The sequence below is a fragment of the Lacerta agilis genome, chromosome 1, assembly GCF_009819535.1.
Source record: "Lacerta agilis isolate rLacAgi1 chromosome 1, rLacAgi1.pri, whole genome shotgun sequence".
Taxonomy (NCBI): domain Eukaryota; kingdom Metazoa; phylum Chordata; class Lepidosauria; order Squamata; family Lacertidae; genus Lacerta; species Lacerta agilis.
In genome coordinates this window covers 70,058,504-70,078,076 of record NC_046312.1, presented here as the reverse complement: position 1 = coordinate 70,078,076, position 19,573 = coordinate 70,058,504, and the positions used below count along the sequence as shown (strand labels likewise).

General features: G+C 38.6%; 1 protein-coding gene across 1 annotated transcript in view; it reads left to right on the top strand.

Moving 5' to 3' along the window:
• ABCC8 (ATP binding cassette subfamily C member 8) overlaps nucleotides 1-19,573 on the top strand; it is a 57,106-nt gene that overhangs the window by 30,703 nt on the left and 6,830 nt on the right. Inside the window, exons 17-31 of the mRNA XM_033153767.1 lie at nucleotides 696-728; nucleotides 2,008-2,046; nucleotides 3,856-3,954; nucleotides 5,468-5,552; nucleotides 6,746-6,826; nucleotides 7,267-7,404; nucleotides 8,417-8,542; nucleotides 9,156-9,255; nucleotides 10,915-11,162; nucleotides 12,576-12,742; nucleotides 13,407-13,476; nucleotides 14,934-15,091; nucleotides 15,441-15,533; nucleotides 18,043-18,145; nucleotides 18,882-18,995. Coding sequence (XP_033009658.1) covers nucleotides 696-728; nucleotides 2,008-2,046; nucleotides 3,856-3,954; nucleotides 5,468-5,552; nucleotides 6,746-6,826; nucleotides 7,267-7,404; nucleotides 8,417-8,542; nucleotides 9,156-9,255; nucleotides 10,915-11,162; nucleotides 12,576-12,742; nucleotides 13,407-13,476; nucleotides 14,934-15,091; nucleotides 15,441-15,533; nucleotides 18,043-18,145; nucleotides 18,882-18,995 — 1,654 coding nt within the window. The remainder of the gene's footprint in view (nucleotides 1-695; nucleotides 729-2,007; nucleotides 2,047-3,855; nucleotides 3,955-5,467; nucleotides 5,553-6,745; nucleotides 6,827-7,266; nucleotides 7,405-8,416; nucleotides 8,543-9,155; nucleotides 9,256-10,914; nucleotides 11,163-12,575; nucleotides 12,743-13,406; nucleotides 13,477-14,933; nucleotides 15,092-15,440; nucleotides 15,534-18,042; nucleotides 18,146-18,881; nucleotides 18,996-19,573) is intronic.

Here is a 19,573-nt window from a genome sequence, read left to right as displayed (position 1 = left end):
CATGTGCTGCTCTGGTTTGCCAGAAGCGGCTTAGTCATGCTGGCCACATGACCCGGAAGCTGTACGCCGGCTCCCTCGGCCAGTAAAGCGAGATAAGCGCCACAACCCCAGAGTCATCCGCGACTGGACCTAACGGTCAGGGGTTCCTTTACCTTTACCTTTACCTTATTATCACTGGTAATAAACTGATAGCTTGGCTCTGCAACATAAGTTTATGAGCATATACATGGTATTATAAAACATATTTCAAGTTTTGAAGCAAAACTTCAGAAGTGTTAGCATATGAAACACTATCATTTTTAAAAAAATCAATGGAGTAAAACTAAGTTATTGATCATATTTATATGCAAACGTTATTTATTAAATGCTATTAAGCAATTACTCTCTGAGGAGTAGTTACAGAATGGAAAAGCATGCTTCTCAACATTGGTTGAAATAAATTTACAAAAGAGAAATCCTGTAACAGCAAGCATTAGGGGATGACTTACCTGTATGGGTTCTATGTGGTTAGGGTCCTATTAAAAAAAAAAGTGCCTGAAGTAAGATACTGTTGACCTCAATTTGAAGCAACTCTATGAAAAATATTTTGCAGCATACATGCAAAGTAGAATGTCGTCATTAATCCTCCTGTGAGCAAATGGTTCATAAGTACCTGTATGAACAATATTCTTTTATTCTTTTTACTGATAATGCAGCATTCCTGACAGCGAAACAGGAGAAGATGTCAGGTATAGTAATATACACGATTCTTGCTCATCATGGTATCCTAAATCTGTTGCGTTGCAAAGAAACAACGTACTGTACAGTTTGGCTTTACAGTATTAACTCTCTGAAATGATTCTTTATTAAACATTTCAGCTTTTACTTAATTTTTCTTGCTCTCTTGACATTTCTTTTTTCCACATCCCATTTTATAGAACCAAATAGATTGAAAGAATCTGCTAGGCAGATGAACATGTGTTGGCATAGTTTTTACTTACTTATTTATTTTAATTATAACACTCCTTAGTCACTCCTAAAAGGCAAGATACCAAAAGGTACACACTTTGCTTTAATGAAGCTCCTCTGCTTCAAGAGCATCCATGTAGCACCTCCTGCAGAGATGGAAATAGATAATTACTTATTTCCCAGTTCCTGGGATTTTCATCATGCCTATTAGTTTTATTCCCTAGCTTATCCTAGTTATTAGATGATATCTAGATACTTTTGCTTAGCAAAATAGACAGTTTCAATATCTTCATGCATAGTATCACACACTGATGAAGATCAGATTTTTCCCCCACCTATAAACTAAAATACAAAAAAGTCACATATGAAATATGCTTAACATGGAGATTAATTCCAAAGCAGTGCGCATAACATTGAAGCTTCAGAATGCAACTTATATATTAAAATTTATTGTGGGTTTACAACAAAAGATACAATAAAAAACAAGGCAGGAAGAAAGAACAGGAGAAAAAGAAAAAGAAAGAAAGAAAACCATCTATGTATATATAGTACCAAGCCCTCTATCACTCTTTCTGAAGAGAGGTTTTAAAAGTGTTAATTAGATTCAGATACCTTTTCCCCCCTTATCAACCAACATAAAAGTACCTCTACAACAAAGTGAACTACAGTATTATCCAAATGATTGCCAGAAGACTGTGTTATGTTTGATACAGTAGAATGGGGGGAGTCAAATCACAGTCATAACAGAATAGGAAATGAAAATGTATAGATATATGCATGACACGGTGTAATAAGTTGTGTGGTGTTGTTCACCTGAGGTTGCATTTATCTAAATTTAAACCTGCTAAGGAACAGATTGTTGTTATTATGTCTTGATATGTAAAACTACAGAATTCAAAGAGGGTGTACTTTCCTTTTCCCATGACTGCATCTATATATAATTTGTCAGTGTATATATCATTTAATTACTTCTCTTGATTTTAGAACTCAGACACCGCTAAAATATTTGCAAAAATGCATTAATACTGCCATTTTACAATATACTTCTACTTTGTCCAGCAGCCCAGAAAGAGAAACAGCTGTTGACGCTGAAACCAGGTACTGGTTAATTATTCCTTCAGGGTCAATCCTGGGTTATGGATCACCCTATGATCCACATCCAGCCCTGGTGATCCTTCCAAGATGCCATTTGGGGAGTTCTACAGCCTGTTAGCTCCCCGTCTGGGCATTTAGATAGAATCCTTCCTCCTGGATCCTTTTACAGGGGGTATGCTGTTTTTTTGAGCTAGAAAAGGGGTAGGGCTCCATCCCACCCCCTTTGCCTAGACTAAGGATCCAGTCCAATGGCTTTTACACCACTTGAGCCAGCCCCACCTTACTTGTTCATCACCACACCTCTCACATCTGCAACCAATCACATAGGCCCCAGGAGATGTCCAGCAGCCAACCCTCATTGCCCATCAGTTATAGGTGCATGCCATCAGGCCTGTAGAGATCCACATTACTGAACATAATGCTAGGGGGCTGAATTACTTGGGCCCCCCAGGTGAGACACTGTGTGGAACATTGCCTTGTTCACTTTCTTCTGGGTACGGTAGGCACCTATGAGCTCCAAGCTCACCTTGCCAGTGCGTTTTAGGATGTCCCACATGCAGGGCCTCAAGTTCAGTGGCTGCTGTGAAAATGAGATCTTATGCCCTTGCTGCCAACCAGGTCGTCTTTGCCTAGCTGACTCACCAGGGCATCTGGCAGCCCATGTAGTACAACGTGTGGTATAAGCCCTGGCATCAGGCTATCTAACTTTATGCCCCCCTGGGCTTATCAAGTAATACGGGCTCTGGCCTCCAGGCAAAGCTACAGGCCCCAGAAAGTTGTAGCATGTGCAGGATCCCTTAAAAGTGCTATTCAAATTTCAGCTCTTCTTTCCATGCACCAGCGGTGCAAATCTTGAATAAATTATTTGGGGTGGAGCAGGAAAGCCCCACCCCTTATAATCTGTCACAAGACACAGTGTGCACACACCATTTAAATGGCAATGCCCATCAACTTTGGGGCCCCCTCAAATATTTTATTGGGAGGGGAGGGATCTCAGCCCCTAAGGGTTGGCTTCTATGCCAGGCACTAGTAAGAGCCATTTTTCTACCACAGTGAGGCTCCCCAGGGGGAATAAAACCCCAACCCCTAAAGTAGCTCAAAAAACTTTGGCCTCTTTTCCAGGCCCAGCTGCCACCACAAGAGTCTTCAGCTGCTTTGGTGGCCAAAATATTTTCTGGCCTCTTATCTGCTTTACCTCTTCAGGAGCATCCTCACTCCCCGACGTCTGTTGCCCACTGCACTGCTGAATGCAAGTGCACCCAGCTTACATAGTATGGTGGTGGATACAAGTTTCCTCTCTGAAAACAACTCAGAGCTCTTTCTGTAACAGAAAAAAAATGCTGAAAAACCATTGTCCAATAAAGTCCTTTCAGTTGGGTCAGCCTTTCTCTGACCACTGCTCCTGCTAGTTAGGGATGGTGGGAGTTGTTGTCCAACAACAGCTGGGGACTCAAGGATGAGTTAGGTAAAACCTTTGTGACTTGGGTATCCTTCATATTTATAGGGCAATGTAATATTAATCTAGAGCCACTTACAACAGCTTTTGCTACCCCCAAAAAAGATGCCTTTTGTAATACAAAAATCAGAAATTAAAGCTATTACAGACTAACCTGACTGTAACCTCAAGCACAATAACATTTTACCAGGGACACATCTCTTGTGAAAATGTACCTTTTTTTAGGAGAGAGATGGAATATTAATTGATATTTAAAATAAGACATTGAAGGCTACATTAATGAAGAATAATTTCCATGCCTGTCTCAGTAAAATGAAACAAAGTCCTTCTGTGGTTTTTTGTTTGTTTGTTTCCAGGAAAAGAGAATCGGTGGCATATGCTTCCCAGAAACCGTGGTTGCTAAATGCTACTGTAGAAGAAAATATCACTTTTGAAAGCCCTTTTAATACACAAAGGTTGGTGTACTTAAATGCCTTGTAAATGCAAATAATAGTATGTCTATCTTACCACCCTTATAGTGAACATTTTTTATTGCTGTTGACAGTACTCCTCTCCTGGTTACATAGTACAAATGTTGAATTGTTATGACAGAGGTGGCGGTCTTTGAACTGTAATGATTTAAAACATTCAATCATATTGAGCAGTGATCCTTCCTTAAAAGTTCAGTATTGACTGCAGGTATAACACACCTTATTGTGACCAAGTACCAATCTAAGCATTACATCACCCACAAGGAAGCAACTGAAAAACATTTCCACATAGCAGATGTGTCACAAAAGTGATTCAATATGTGAAGCTGCTTTCCAAATGGCATGGTCCAATTGTGTGGGGAGACTTTTTGCCAGCATTATGTGAGGTGCAACCCATCTCTTGCCAGAAGTCCTTCCTCAAGGAAGCAGAGACAATTGTCGAAGAAGAAGAAGAAGAAGAGTTTGGATTTGATATCCTGCTTTATCACTACCCGAAGGAGTCTCAAAGCAGCTAACATTCTCCTTTCCCTTCCTCCCCCACAACAAACACTCTGTGAGGTGAGTGGGGCTGAGAGACTTCAGAGAAGTGTTACTAGCCCAAGGTCACCCAGCAGCTGCTTGTGGAGGAGCGGAGACGCGAACCCGGTTCCCCAGATTACGAGTCTACTGCTCTTAACCACTACACCACACTGGCTCTCAAAAATGCAGTGCATTAAAAAATGCAGTGTCATACATAGCACAGCTGTCTCAAACAACTGTACCACCAAGAAACAAAACTTTTCCTGACTACATCACCTGTGCAGCCAGTGGTTTATTTTCAGTATTTTCCTTCTGGGCCGCAGTGTTCAACATGAAGGAGTGATGAGAGAAACACCTGTGCTCCAAGGTGCCCTTCAGCTTCCTACTCAAAGTCTCATAGTCCTTTGCTATATGTTGAAGGTTGTGTCTGGCAGTATGATTTGTACCCACATGAATCAGAAGGAAAGGGTTGCATTGTAGATGTATGTTAGGGTTCATCCACGCTTCCACTTGTCTAGAAACCACAGGTCCACCTAGTTTTCCCCTTACCCCACTTCTTTCCCAGGAAAAACCCACTCTTTAGCGCTTCATCAGAAGAAACAATAATCCACAAAAAAACTCAATTGCCATTTGCTCCTATTGAGTGCTAAAGAGCCGTTTTCCCTGGGGAAAAGCAGTGGGACAAGAGGAATTGTGGATAAGCCCTTCATCTCCTCAGAGGATTGATCCCAGCAACAGAACCAGGGAATGCTTCATTTATTTCTAACCTTTGGACTACCTGTAGTATAGTGCATTATTAGCTAAAATGGCATTTATTTGCCTGGAACAGAGTTCCCATTAGAACAATTAGTGCTTAGCAAACATGCATTTTCCAGCGTGTGACTTGTCCAGCTGATTAATCTTGCTCTTAAAAGCAGGTAAAATGTGCTTATGAGGCAGTCTCTAGGTGAATTGACAATTACCAGTTCTGTTTCCACAGGTACAAAGCAGTAATTGATGCTTGCTCTCTTCAGCCTGATATTGACATACTTCCGCATGGAGACCAAACGCAGGTTGGAGAAAGGGTTAGTGACCATATGCAATATGTTTTGTTTGGGGGTTGTTGTTTTTTTAATTAAGCACCTAAACTTGTCATGTGTTCTTGAAATTGTAACTGTTACTTGCCAAAACCAATTTGTAAAGCAAATTGATATTGTTAGTTTGAAAGCTTTACATGTCTGAAACAATGTTAAAGTTACATCTAACAAAGTGGGTTTTTTCCAATCTGCAGTCACCACTCCTGATCTCACTGAAATATTGTATGTGAGGTGTATATTTACTGAATAAAATAAGAATTGCAGTAATCTAGCATGTATTAGTGAAGGATATTTTTCAACATTCCAATTTAAGTAGGAACTAGCAATATGTTCCTTAATATGACAGGCTATGTTTAGTATAGAAATAAATGGTAGCTGTTGCTTTTATATGAGAAAGTAACAGGATTTCAGTTGGGGACAAAGTTGAATTGGGGGGGGGGCTTATTGAGTGTCCTGATAATCAAAGACAAAGCAGATGTTATTGGTTTGCTGGATCTCCTACATGAGATCCAGGTATCTAGTTGATGGGTGAGATTGAAGCATAGTCAGTAAGGGAAGGTGACACAGAACACAAGAAAACTAAGAATAGCTAAGGTGCAACATACAACATTTGGAGAAAATTCTTAGAAACACCAAGGATAAGACAGGAAGAATATAAAGCATTGCAAATGAGCTGCACAAGCAAGGTTTTCTGTTGCAGAAATAACATCTCATCTTGTAGCAGTGTATGTTTTCAGAGATAACATTATATCACACTAGGGATGGGGCACTTGTGACCAATATGTTGTTTGACTCCAGCTCCCATCAACCCCAGCCAGCATTGTCAATGGTCAAGAATTATGGGAGTTCAGCAACATCTGGAGAGCCACAAGTTCCCTAAACTGTTGCAGACATAGTTCCTCATATTGACTTCAGGAGCTGTTGTGAAAGACATTGATGAAACACTTGTATTTTAAAAGTGATTTGTAAATTGTTAACAGTAGGGTAAATATTTTGAAGAATGGGAATGAAGATAGAGTACTGGCTGCCTTGTTTAACAGCATTTGGTATTTCTGTCTATCTTTTTCAAAGTCACTTGATAAACTCCCATATGAAGATTTATTAAAGCAAAATTTGAGCAATGATGCTTCAGAATTGATTATACAGCTTTTCAAACTGAATTGTTTTGTCTTTTATTCCAGGGCATTAATCTTTCTGGAGGTCAACGCCAGCGAATCAGTGTGGCAAGAGCTCTCTATCAACAGACAAAAGTTGTATTCCTGGTAAGTTCGCCATAACTAAATCCACTCTCTAAACTGAGGTTTGCAAAATTCTGCTTTACTGCTCGCATATAGGCTGCACAATGCTAATATTCTATTAATTAATATTCAAGATACAGTGACATGACACCATGGAAATGAGACCATTGTAAGTATTCCAGAATGGATGGTACAGTGATATAAAAGCAGGGATAGGTTTTAGCATCTTTTTGCTCAGAAGCCATGAACAATTTTGAAAAAAAAGAATTCATGTGAATTTATTTTACATTATTTTATTGCACTTCTAGAAAGTTTTGTTTTCATTCATATAGTAGGATTCATATGGAAGGTTCCACCTTTCCTGGAAGGACATAAAAAAGACAAAACAAAAGCTACTACTCCTGCAAAAGTAACAGTGCACCATTACTGAGGAAATATCTGAGTATATCTTTTGTCTTGGTTAGGATGATCCTTTTTCTGCACTGGATATTCACTTGAGTGACCACCTCATGCAAGAAGGAATCCTGAATATGCTAAGAAATGACAAGAGGACTGTTGTTCTGGTTACCCACAAACTGCAATATCTGCCCCATGCTGATTGGGTGATGAAGCTTTCTTTGAATATAGAAGAAAAATGTGATTTGCTAATATTCACACCCTGCTTATAAATGTTTGCATGCCTGGTTCAACCAAAGATAAGCACTCTTAAACAGAACTGATTTCAGTGAAATGGGTACTGTATTTAATTATCCATCTGCTTGTGTGCTGTCCTAACATCTCTACAGCCCTGGTTAAATATTTATATTTTGTGACTTTGCACTGCCATAGCCCTTGACAACCCCATCATAGGTAATGTAACAGCAAGTCTTGGAGCCAATTCACACTTTACTTCAGGAGTGGGGAACCTGTGGCCCTCCAGAGGTTGTTGAATCGTTCATTGAATCATTGCAATTATTCCTCTCCATTAGCCATGCTTGCTGGAGCTGGTGGGGAGTTGAACTCCAGTGACCATTAAATATGGGAGCAGAACTTGGGAAGGGGCTCTGTCTCCCTATATTGCTTGTGATTAAGACATTTCATTTACTTCCAAGGGTGTTCAAGCAAGCAGCTTCTTGGTGTGCTTGCAGCTGTCATAGATAATTTTTAGGTAATATTGTATATACCTTATGACAAAGATAAAATGGACCATTGTTAGTGGCATTTAGGTTTAGTCCATAAAAATGCCAAAAGATTAAGTATTTAAGTAGACCCTAAAGAAAGGAACTAAGCACAGTTTGAAAGACAGCTCCTTTTAAAGCACCACGGTAGACTTTCTAAAAAGCGTGGTATTGCACACGCAAAACAAGTTCACCTATTAGAATAATAAATTTTAACACATAGCTTAATTCTGCTTGTCATTCACAAGTTATGTGAAGTTTAAAACTATCTTTGGATGAGAGAGAATAAGCCCTCATTTAAGCAAGTAAAATAACTATATAATCAAAAAAGAAAGAAACTTAGCAGGAATTAAATACGAGTTAAAAACATGTATACCAATTAAAGCAGCTTTTAATGTGTGTTAAAAAAAAAAAGAACAGACTTTTTTTGACAAGCTTCATCTTAAAACTGTTTCAGATTATTGCAATGAAAGATGGCACCATTCAAAGAGAAGGCACTCTCAAAGATATTCAGAAATCAGAATCCGAGCTCTTTGAACACTGGAAAACACTCATGAATCGACAGGACCAAGATCTGGAGAAGGCCAGTTTTGTTTTTCTTTAGGTTTACATTACCTGAAGCATTTGTAGTTCAAAAATACGGAATGATAAATGAAATTCAAATGAATAGCAGGACAGTCCAGAGCCCAGCAGGGAAGATCAATGTGGGGCCGGGGATCCATTACCAAACCCATCCCATTTGTGCCAATCAGGGTTGGAGTTAGAGATGGGGCAGTTGTTTTGTCTTCCTTCCTGTGCCAGCTCCAGGCTGGGGGTGCAGAAGGGTCCAGATCGGAACCTTCTCCGACAAATGCACTTAGCTTTGAATCAAATAGATCCATCATTAGCCTTGACTGCTTTGAAGCCATACATCAGCTACTGCCAGCAGGAACACTGCCAGACAGAAGCTATGTTCACATTAAAATAAAAAAATTATTTCCAGTAGCACCTTAGAGACCAACTAAGTTTGTTCTTGGTATGAGCTTTTGTGCGCATGCACACTTCTTCAGATACACAGAAACAGAAGTCACCAGATCCTTAAATATAGTGAGGGAGTGGGGAGGGGTATTACTCAGAAGGGTGGTGGGAATGGGTGATCAGCTGATAGGTGTGGAAAACGCTGTACACTCAGTGTCGCTTGTTTCTCCTGCTTTTAGGAGACCTTAATCGAACGAAAAGCTGTGTTAGACAAGACAAACCTCCAAAGGACAAAGCATTCTCGAGAAACTCTTCTCCAAGATGAAGAAGAGGATGAAGGTGAAGTTGTATTCCAAACAGGACTTTTCTGAATAATTTTTGTCATTCTGTCCTTGACAATAGTTCGCAGCACTAATACTTTAAAGTATTTTTGAACTGCTTATGTACAAGTCGAAGGTACCGTATTCTTTGTTTGCTAGCACAAGTTTAATAAGAGATTCTTGTTTCAGCAGAACTAATTTTAACTGCACGTTACAGCCATAATTGAACATTCATGCATATGTAGGTATTTATTTCATTGTGAAAGACTTCAGAAGTAATACAAGGGTCACTTTTCTTGTGGACTGCTAAGATTGGGTTACTCCATGCATCCATAAATCATGGTGTCCCGAGAAAATTCTGAAGATCTGTTAAATAATTAAAACACTCTTTAAATGTGAGAGTAATGTGAGAATAATGAATGGCTAGTCAACGGACCTTCTACTATTTTACTTATTTTTTTGTAGAGCACTTATTTTCTATCATAGAATTCTTAAGCCACCACATTATGTAAAAGTGGTTTATCCTTGAAAGAAGGAGCCACTGGAATCAGTGTAGATGTGTTAAAATATCCTCTCTTTAGATTTGTATCAGTGCTCTAGTCTGTCTGCATTTACATACTCCTTCGTATACATTTGAATATATGAACAAAACTGGAAATATCTGAAAATATCTATATAATATTTGGAGGTTTTCAGTTCATGTGTCTACTCACCCCACCTACCATGCATAGAACAAAATGAACAAACTGGAAGAAAACTGCAATCTGTTGCATACTTGCTTGCTAGTAAGTCCCCTTGAACTTGGGCCTTGTTGTGAGTAAAAATGCAAAGATTAAGCATGCTAGATCACCTCTGGAAGTATTTCATCATCATCATCATTTTTTTATTTGTATACCGTCTTTCTGTCTTACAATACTCAAGGTGGTTTACAATCTGAAGAAACAAAAAATGTACATCTTATAACAGTCTAATGCAATACAAAAATGTGATAATAAAACAAAACTTTAAAATAAGCAACCTAATCAAAAAGTAACATTCAACAATTATTAGAGTAGTATAAAACAATATCAACATATAAAAGTTAAACAGAAATCCACTCAAGTTACAATAAATAATTTCTAAACTATAATCAATAAAACAACGGCAAGCCACAGTACATAAAATAATACAAAACAGATTGAGAATCAGAGACTAGAGGGTGGAGCAAGGCAGGTAGAAAGAGGCCTTGCCTGATGGAGTCTCTCCCCTCACAGTTCTTCCTCCAGGCACAGCTTCCTTATGAGGAGTCCCAGGGCCAGGGGGTGGGGTAAGGCAGGTGTTTGGCCCTCTATATGTTGTTGGATTACATTATCCTTGAACATCAGGGCCAGGGCAGCCATTAGCTAGTACTGCTTCTCTGGCGGCAGCAGGGCAGATGGTGGCAAGGCAGCACTTGCATTTTGCCTCAAGCAGAGAAATGGGACACGCTGCCCCTATGGCGTATTGGCCATGCTGGTTGTGGCTGATGGGAATTGTTCCAGCAACTTCCTGAAGGCCGCAAGTTAGCTACTTGTGGTCTATGTGCAAGAAATGCTAGTCCTGTTTTTCCAGGACTTAACGTATTGTTAGCACTACATAAAGATGAGAAAGGTGATATTTTCCTAGAAGGATTATTTTACAGTACAATATTCCTTTACAGATGAAATTCCAGAAAGTGATGATGACGACAATCTATCTTCTGTCCTTCATCAAAGAGCAAAGATGCCTTGGCGAGCATGTGGGAAATACCTTAGCTCAGCAGGATTCCTCCTCTTGCCTTTGCTGGTTCTTTCACAACTCCTAAAACATTCTGTTATGGTGTCCATTGACTTCTGGCTGGCCCAGTGGACATATGATGCTATTGCTTTCAAGGTGGGGCCCACGGGGAAGAACTGCTCTGCTTGTGAGGTATGGTGCCTTCTAAGATGCCAACATTGGTCTCCTGATGCAGAGTAATGTCTTCCTAGCTTTCTGCTCAGATATATGCTATACAAAAAATTTACATTTTTATAATTAAAGGCTGCAAAAATGTGGTCCTTGAAAATAGTATGAATAGAGGGTACTATGTTTGTCTTTTTTCTGGGATGTAGCATTCTAGCTGCTGCAAATGGTTTAAAAAGAAGTATTTTATGCTTTGAAGCACTGTTGCAATGCAATCTTCAACCATTTTACTAGGGAGTACATCCCATTGAACTCAATTTACTTCTGATTGACATTTTAGGATTGCATTATGAATCTATAAAAGCACGTATTTCATCATGCGAACAAGGGAGCACAAGTATTTTGAATACGGAATGTTGATATGTAGGGCTGCCACCAAACATGGTATCTCAGTGTTCGTACTCACAATTTTCTGTAAACATCTATTGAAATCCTTTCATGGCATGACCTCATGATGTGAGTTCCCCTACTGCTGCCCTACATCACTGATTTACAATTTTTCCATCATAATTAATCTCATCAGAAGAGTTAAGAACTGAAGCAACCCTTACAATTATATTTTCTAAAAAGATTTCATTTTCCTGTACAACCATTATTCTCAACTAAAGAATTATATCTTACATAAATTGCAATGACATGGAAATTCTGTCTGTGTTAAAAGAAAAAGACAGAATCGATTCAAAGATGATCAGCATAATTAAGTTACTTGTTTCAAGGAGGGGCTAATTATTCCTGTGAGTCGGATGTGATGCTGGGATTATTTAATTTAAAAAAATGAGATTGAATCATTTCTGGCAATTTGTGTTTTATAAATAAGCAATCTATTTTATTTAAACTCTTAGGGTAATATCCAAACTCTGAACAAGCAGACTTCTACTTGTACAATTGAACCTCCTTCCTGTTCTCCCCACTGTGCCCCCAATCTACTCTAAAAGATCCCCAGTGCTCCAGAGGAGACTTGTGGGGCACATAGCAGACAGCAGGGGGGAGAAGAGGAAAAGACTGTCTCCTTGCAGAAGCAGAAGTCCATTCCATTGATGGACTGACACCACCAGGTGTTGGCCTTAGTCTGCTCTTCTGCACAGTTGTTGAGGATAAGTAACAACTAGATATGCATACTAGCCCATTTCTGCTATAGTCATTGAAATATATTTTAAATGTTTAATTTCAAGCATTGCCAAATTATAAATATGTATCTAAGCAAACCTAAAGTCTAAGTGCTGAATGCTTTATTTTCATAAATATCAAGAGAGGCTGAAGTAAGTACTGTGGCTATGTAGACAGGAAAATGGGAAAATACCCTACAGTTATTAATCCTGTAATTCTGACAAGTGTTGTGTTTTTTGTTTCACTGTTTTTCTTCTCTGTACTCTGCTTTAGGAATCCAAGTTTAATCATTCTCCTTATACAAGAATATTCAGCATTCTTTGTTGCCTTGGAATTATATTATGTCTTGTAACATCAATAGCAGTAGAATGGACTGGTTTAAAAGTTGCCAAGAAACTACATTGTTTTCTGCTGAATAAAATTATTTTGGCCCCAATGAGGTATTCTACTATCATGAAATTCAAATATAATGTTGTGATAACAGTGTTGCATATAATTTTAAGATAGCATTTCATATACAGTTCTACCTAAATGATTAATAATTGTTGTTTGATTTGTTTTTGGTGCACCCAAATGTCCCAAGAGCAAACTGCAGTAGCATAGAGTTTCCTGTCCTAACAGGCTTTTACTAAGCAAACAAAAACATTGATAGACCATATGAATGGCCTTCTCAGCATCCTATTCTAACCCAGAGTTCCCATCCATTATTTCCAATTTAATCCAATATACCATAATCCTATCCTAATCCATAGTTTATAACCCTAAAGATCAGTATGCCTTTGCTCATCTTCATCCAGTCCCACAACTATATATATATATATATCCAACTACATATTACACTACATTGTATCATTCAATTTGTGCAATGAATTGAATCTGTTGAGTGATTCATACTTCTATAGTATGTGCATATATTTGATAGTAGTTTATCAGGAATTATATAAAGTTTATTTGATAACACAAAAGTCTCTCATTCCCCAGTGTTAAACAGAGTTATGTGGAGTTTGGAATTGTTCGTAATCCAGAAATAACTGAAATAGACATTAAATCAGTTTTTAAATTTCTTTCAATATCAAACTTGGTGGTCTCAATTGCCTATTACAGGTTTTTTGAAACAACACCCCTGGGAAGTATCTTGAACAGATTTTCAGCCGACTGTAACACTATTGACCAGGTAGGCACACCAAAAAAAAATACTTACTAAAAGTAAATTCTGATTTCTTCCAGTCACATTCAGTGCAAAATATAATCTAAATGCAAACTATATTTGGACTATAGTTGGAACAATATGAATAATGTTGCTGTGGAATGATATTGAAGTATTTTATACATTGTAGCAATGCTGTCAGAACATTTTATATAACTAATATAAATTTCCATAAGGAAATCCTTTAGAATAAATAAAAAAGGAGAACATCTCGTTACAAGACAATGTAATTTGATACTAAAAATAAATAGAGAGCCTACCATACCTTCAGGGTCTGAAGAGCTACATCAAAGTATCTTGGCTAAAACTGTGGCTGTCTTCTCCCCCCCTTCTCCCCCCCTTTTTTGCATCAGCCCATTTCCATTAGCTTGACAATGACTGGCTTCAGAGGGAACACAAAACCATGGTTTGTGCTAAACTAAGAACCCACACTGTAGCATGAGCTTCCAGGTTTCCAACGGACAAGCCCTGTTTTTGTTTCCCATCTGCTCAGGACTCCGCTTCAATAATCACTCCTGCATTCATGGTGAAGCAGCCACAATGGCCCTAACTGTGGCTTGTCAGTTGTCTGTTATTTCAGATATAATAATATGCGAATTCCAGTTTCTTCTAATTTCAAACCACAATTCCAGACCCTGGTTTGTTCCCCCCGCAAAAAACAAAAAAATCAAACCATGGTTATCTGGCAGGTTTGAGCTGGAGAAATCATGGTTTCACATTATTTCACATTACATCTGAATCCAGGCAATATGTTGCTTACTTGCTTCATACTGAAATGTGCCTCAATCTTCTGTAGGATTTGCTTTCCCATGTGCATGACTCTATTCACCACACTAAGTACCATTGCCCTCATGCAAATTTAACTCAGAAACTGCAACATATTTATGATCATATTTCTCTGTAGGAATAACTTCCCAATATTTCTCTTAAGCAGCTTACTACAAATTCAGAAGTAACAGGCTTCAGTGGCAGCCCTAACTTTGTTCAACCCAGGAATACTGAATGTAGATACAGCACTAATTAATGGCTTATTCATATTAGAATAAGAATGCCATTCAATTTTTGAATTTCCTAATGGGCTTTCAGGAGATTCCCAATTGACAGCCCAGTCCTGTGCTGTTAATTGTGCTATTTGTTGTTTAAAAATTCATGCAGACTAGTTTCTGCCTGAGCAATGAAGCTATACAAAGTCTCACCAAAATCCTACAGTCTTTTTACTGAATATTATAATAATTAAATATTTATTGAATTTTTAAAAACCAAATATCAAACACAAATCTAAAATTAATTATTCAGCACCATACATGGCCTTGTTTTGAAAGAGGGAAGAAAGAGCAAAAGGAACTGTTGATTTCATTGTTGCCTTGATTTATTTTCATTGCACTTAATATTTATTGATTTATTCTCTGTGTTTATTTGCTTAGCACATTCCTGCCACCCTGGAGTGCTTGAGCCGTTCTACCCTGCTCTGTTTATCTGCCCTTGGTGTGATTTCGTATGTTACACCTGTGTTTCTCATAGCTCTACTTCCTCTTGCTGTCATATGCTATTTCATCCAGAAATACTTTAGAGTAGCATCAAGGTAAGCATTTCACAAGTGTGTCACAGTGTGTGAAAAATTGCTTGTTTATATGTAGGTATATGACTTTGTATTTATGTATAGATGAGTCTATGTAGAAGTGGAAATGGAAAAGATGGCACATCTAGCCCATGTTTGAATTAATGATTATCATCTTGCTTTTCCTGGTAGCTCCTGCCTTATTTTTACTCTTTAGAATAGGTACCGTTTTAGGTTTAGATTGCCAGTTTGTTTCCTAGCTAGACTTCTGCATTTTAACAGTTGCATAACAATTAAATACCCAGTAAATAAAGCTCAATTTCTTATCGGGGGGGAAACTGACTGCTTTTTAAAAATAAAACATTGTTTTCAGGGATCTGCAACAATTGGATGACAGTACCCAGCTCCCATTACTTTCTCATTTTTCAGAGACTATGGAAGGTCTAACAACTATACGAGCATTCAGGTATTTGTTTTGTTTTTAAGTTGTAAGGGTTTTCCAGAACTGCAAGGAATTTTGTACTGTAGTTATGTACTGAATAATCTGCCTCACTCTATTTATGTATGAAGAATTTGGTAACTGTAGATAACCGCAACAAGCCCCATAAGACTCTAAATAATAGTGTCAATGTTTATATTACCATAGTGCTTAAAAGGCACATTATAGTAATGGGTAATATATTTAAGTGCCCAAAAGTAGTCTTCCTCTAGTACCTTTAAAGGCACTTTCAACATGGGTGGGCATAGATTCATCCATCGCACATCTAAACCCGAACTTCACATATGCCCATGACATTATTCCACGCTATTCCCCTGGTGCAAGGACCATGGCACAATGGCGGAGCACCTGCTTTGTAAGGAATAGGTCCAAGCTGCAGCACTGGGATCTGCAGGTAAAAAGCATAAAGTAGCAGGGGATGGGGGAAACCTCTCTGCCTGGAGAGCTGCCGCAAGTCAGGATGGACACAGAGCTCTGCCCTGTCCTATGTTTAGCGGTCTTGTTCCCATATCTTGGCACAAAAAGAATTGATGGAGAATTTGAGCAGGGGGAGCTGTCTGCCACATGGCTCTAGTTTGGAATAAGGGTTGGGGAAATTGTGCGTACTCTTCCCTAAGCAACTCTTGCCACCTCTGTCCTTTTCAGTGCCAAAACTAAATGGCACAAACTGTCTGTGTCAGTGAATGGCACAAACACCGTTCATCACATCCTTTTTGGGGGGAAATTATAAAGTTTAGGTCTGGGGTGGAAACCCTCAGACAAGGCTCTCTGTTTAGCCCTTAGGACACTTCCCGGGCAACACTCCTCACCACCCTGCTCTGTTTTTGCTTGAATGTGTCCTTGAACCATGACAATGCGTCTTGCATGCCTGGATAGAGATTGGAGAGAGGTGTCTCTGGGCGGGCAGAAACCACTGACTTTTGCATGGCTGCAATGCAGCCTGCTATCCTAAGAGTCACATCCAATGCTCTATGTACAGCTGGTTCCACTGTAGATTGCTCTGCCCATTGTCTGCCCATGAATGGCATGTGACCTCCAAAGGTTGACCGTGATAGCATGTCACCTGAAAAAGGTTCCCCATCCTGGCTTAGGAAAAGCAGTCCAAATTAGCACATCAAGATCACTGGTTGTGGGGTGTGTTTCCTCTTCTCCCATCTGCAAGCCTTGGTGCCCTAATGCTGTAGTGTAGCAACAAGTAGGCATAAAATGGGGAAGAGCCAAATTAGACATGAAGCAGTATTTTTCCATTTGTTTCTATTTGCACAAGGGCACCATCTTACAGCATTTGTGTTGACTCGCACTGTGCCATCATAGCCTGCTAGCTATTTTCAGTTGTATAGACAGGCTGGGTAGAACATAAGCAGCAAAATTAGTTCTATTTATATTTTAATTACTATGATTATCATATATTAGTTAGGCTTCTAGAATCAGCTCCTGCTAATTGGCATGATATACCACTGGGAAAATTAAGTCAACCATGTTCCATTATGTATTTAACTCATGACTTGTGTGAGATTTGGTGTGTGTGTGTGTGTGTGTGTGTGTGTGTGTGGACTCCACAGAGCTTTCCATGAACAAAAACTTCCTTTGCTAAATCACTTATTGGTTAAAATATTTTCTATAGAAGCCAAGCTGTCACCTTGAAATTGCTGCCTGGTAGCACAAGCTCAGAATTTATGCAGGCAAATTGAATTCAAAATAATTGATATACCTCTGACCCAGACAGAAGCAAGCATTTACCAGGTCCTGTGTTTTATTTATTGTCAAGCTATTTCATGTGCTATATTTAGACACTTCGTTTCAGCTGCCTTACATGCAGCAGAAGTGACATTTGGATTCTAATCTCTCAGCAAAGTATTCAGATCTTGAGTTTCTAAAATTAGCTCTGAAACAGAACTAAATTAAAGAGCTAGATAGCAAATCCTTGTTCTTCTTGACCCCCATGGCAGGTATTTTCAATTTGATCAAAATGAGCAAGGGGAAAAATGATTATATAATGGCAAAAAAACTTCTTAAAATATTTTTTTAATAATCCACTATCTCTATATGCTATTGTTGCTCAGTGCATGATCCTTCTACTTTATTTTATCTAAATTATTCACCATATGTAAATATAGCACATATTTGCTTATATCTGTGTAATAGTTCAGTAGCAGAGAATTAGAATTTAAATTAATGAACTCACTGTCACAAGTGTAATTTTTGAACTACTGACAATATTTTGGAAAACTTTCAACACACAGTCTTAAAACTTTGTTGTTCTTTGAATTCCCTGTTCTAATCCTCCTTCTAATTGCTGGCATGACTATAAATGAAAAGGCTGTTGTTACTTATATTTATTCATATAAGAGCCACTGCTAGTTCCACAATTCCTTTCAAAAGAATCCCTTATTTTGCATAAGCAAGCCATAAAATTTACCTTGCCATTATGAATTCACACTAACATCTAGGTGTCTCTCCTTTCTCTTTTATAAAGGTATGAATCCCGGTTTAAACAGAAGCTTCTTGAATATACGGATTCTAACAACATCGCTTCCCTTTTCCTTACAGCTGCCAATCGTTGGCTGGAAGTTCGGATGGCAAGTACATCATCTGTCATTAAGTTTATATCAATGGCAGTAGATGGTTTGCTTTCTCATGGGAATTGCTTAGGATTGCCAGTTTTTCTCTGGTAAGGGCTCCTGTGTCTTTAACATTTGCATAACAACCAAATTCTCAGTTGCTAAAGCTCAATAGGTAAAGCTTTATTATTATCCTGCTTGCCAGGGATAAATCTTAACTTCTGCTTGTTGCACATCAGTTAAATGGATCAAGAGCATTATAAGAAGAAAAACTGACAATCCAAATTTGGCTTTAGTTAATGCCAGAGCTGGGAGTCTTTTTCAACCCAATGGCCACAATCTCTCATGGGTATCTTTCCAGGATCTGCAGGCCAGTGGTGGGAAGCACCAAATCCAAAAGGGGATGGGGCCACAGTCAAAAGTGGGTGGGGTCAAATTCGTCCCCCTGCACACTCATCCACGTACCATTCACACAAATCCATCCTCACCCCATCAGCATGTACACTGCATTCATGCAAATTTATCCAATTACTCTACAGGGTCAAAGTATTATAACTCACCTCAATATTATTCTCTATAATTGCCTCAATACTTGGCCTGGTCCAAAGATCTTTTGCTGATTGCCAAATGTTAAAACCTGACAAGCCTCAGTAAATCCAAAAGCCTAGTATTTGATTCTGAAGTTTCAGAAATAGTTAAAATGTTGCTATCTCCTTGTGTGCTGTGATGATTTATATTACTATGATTTTTTTAGGAGTATATTGGGGCATTTGTAGTGCTCATTGCAGCTGTTGCTTCAATTACGAAATCTCTCCACAATAACCTCTCTTCGGGTCTTGTAGGCTTGGGATTAACCTATGCTCTGATGGTAAGTAAGTTAAAGAGAAGAGGCTCAAGTTGTCATTGGTTTCTGAAAATATGCAGCATAATATAGGCATAAGCATTTAGGTGTCTCGAGCTTAGCAAATTGGCAGCTGGTGGCCAAACAGTGTAATCATAAAAATTAGCTGGGGTAAATTTAAAGTATATAATATCCCAATAGTTTTATTCCCATTAATAGTTTTATTCATAGTAACTGACAGACGTTTGAGTGGCCTAGAACAGGGCTTTTAAAATGGTGGTCCACTAATAGCCCATGAGCTTCATTCAGGTGGTATGCGGCATGTCTGTAAAAAAATAAATTAAAAACCATACAGAATCTTGCCCAGCACATTACAATTGCTAAAAAACGCAGAAAAAATATTAAGTTGTCTGTCAAGACCTTCTGCAATTTTGAAGTGGATCGTGGAAGGGTGGAATTTGGGAATTACTGACCTAGAAGACTGGCATAGTAGTCAAATATTTAGACTTCTGGACAAATGGAAGCTCTCGTTTTCTTTCATGGGAGCAGACAGTGACAACTTTGGATAATTTGAAATGTTGGTTACGAGATCCTTCCTACATTCT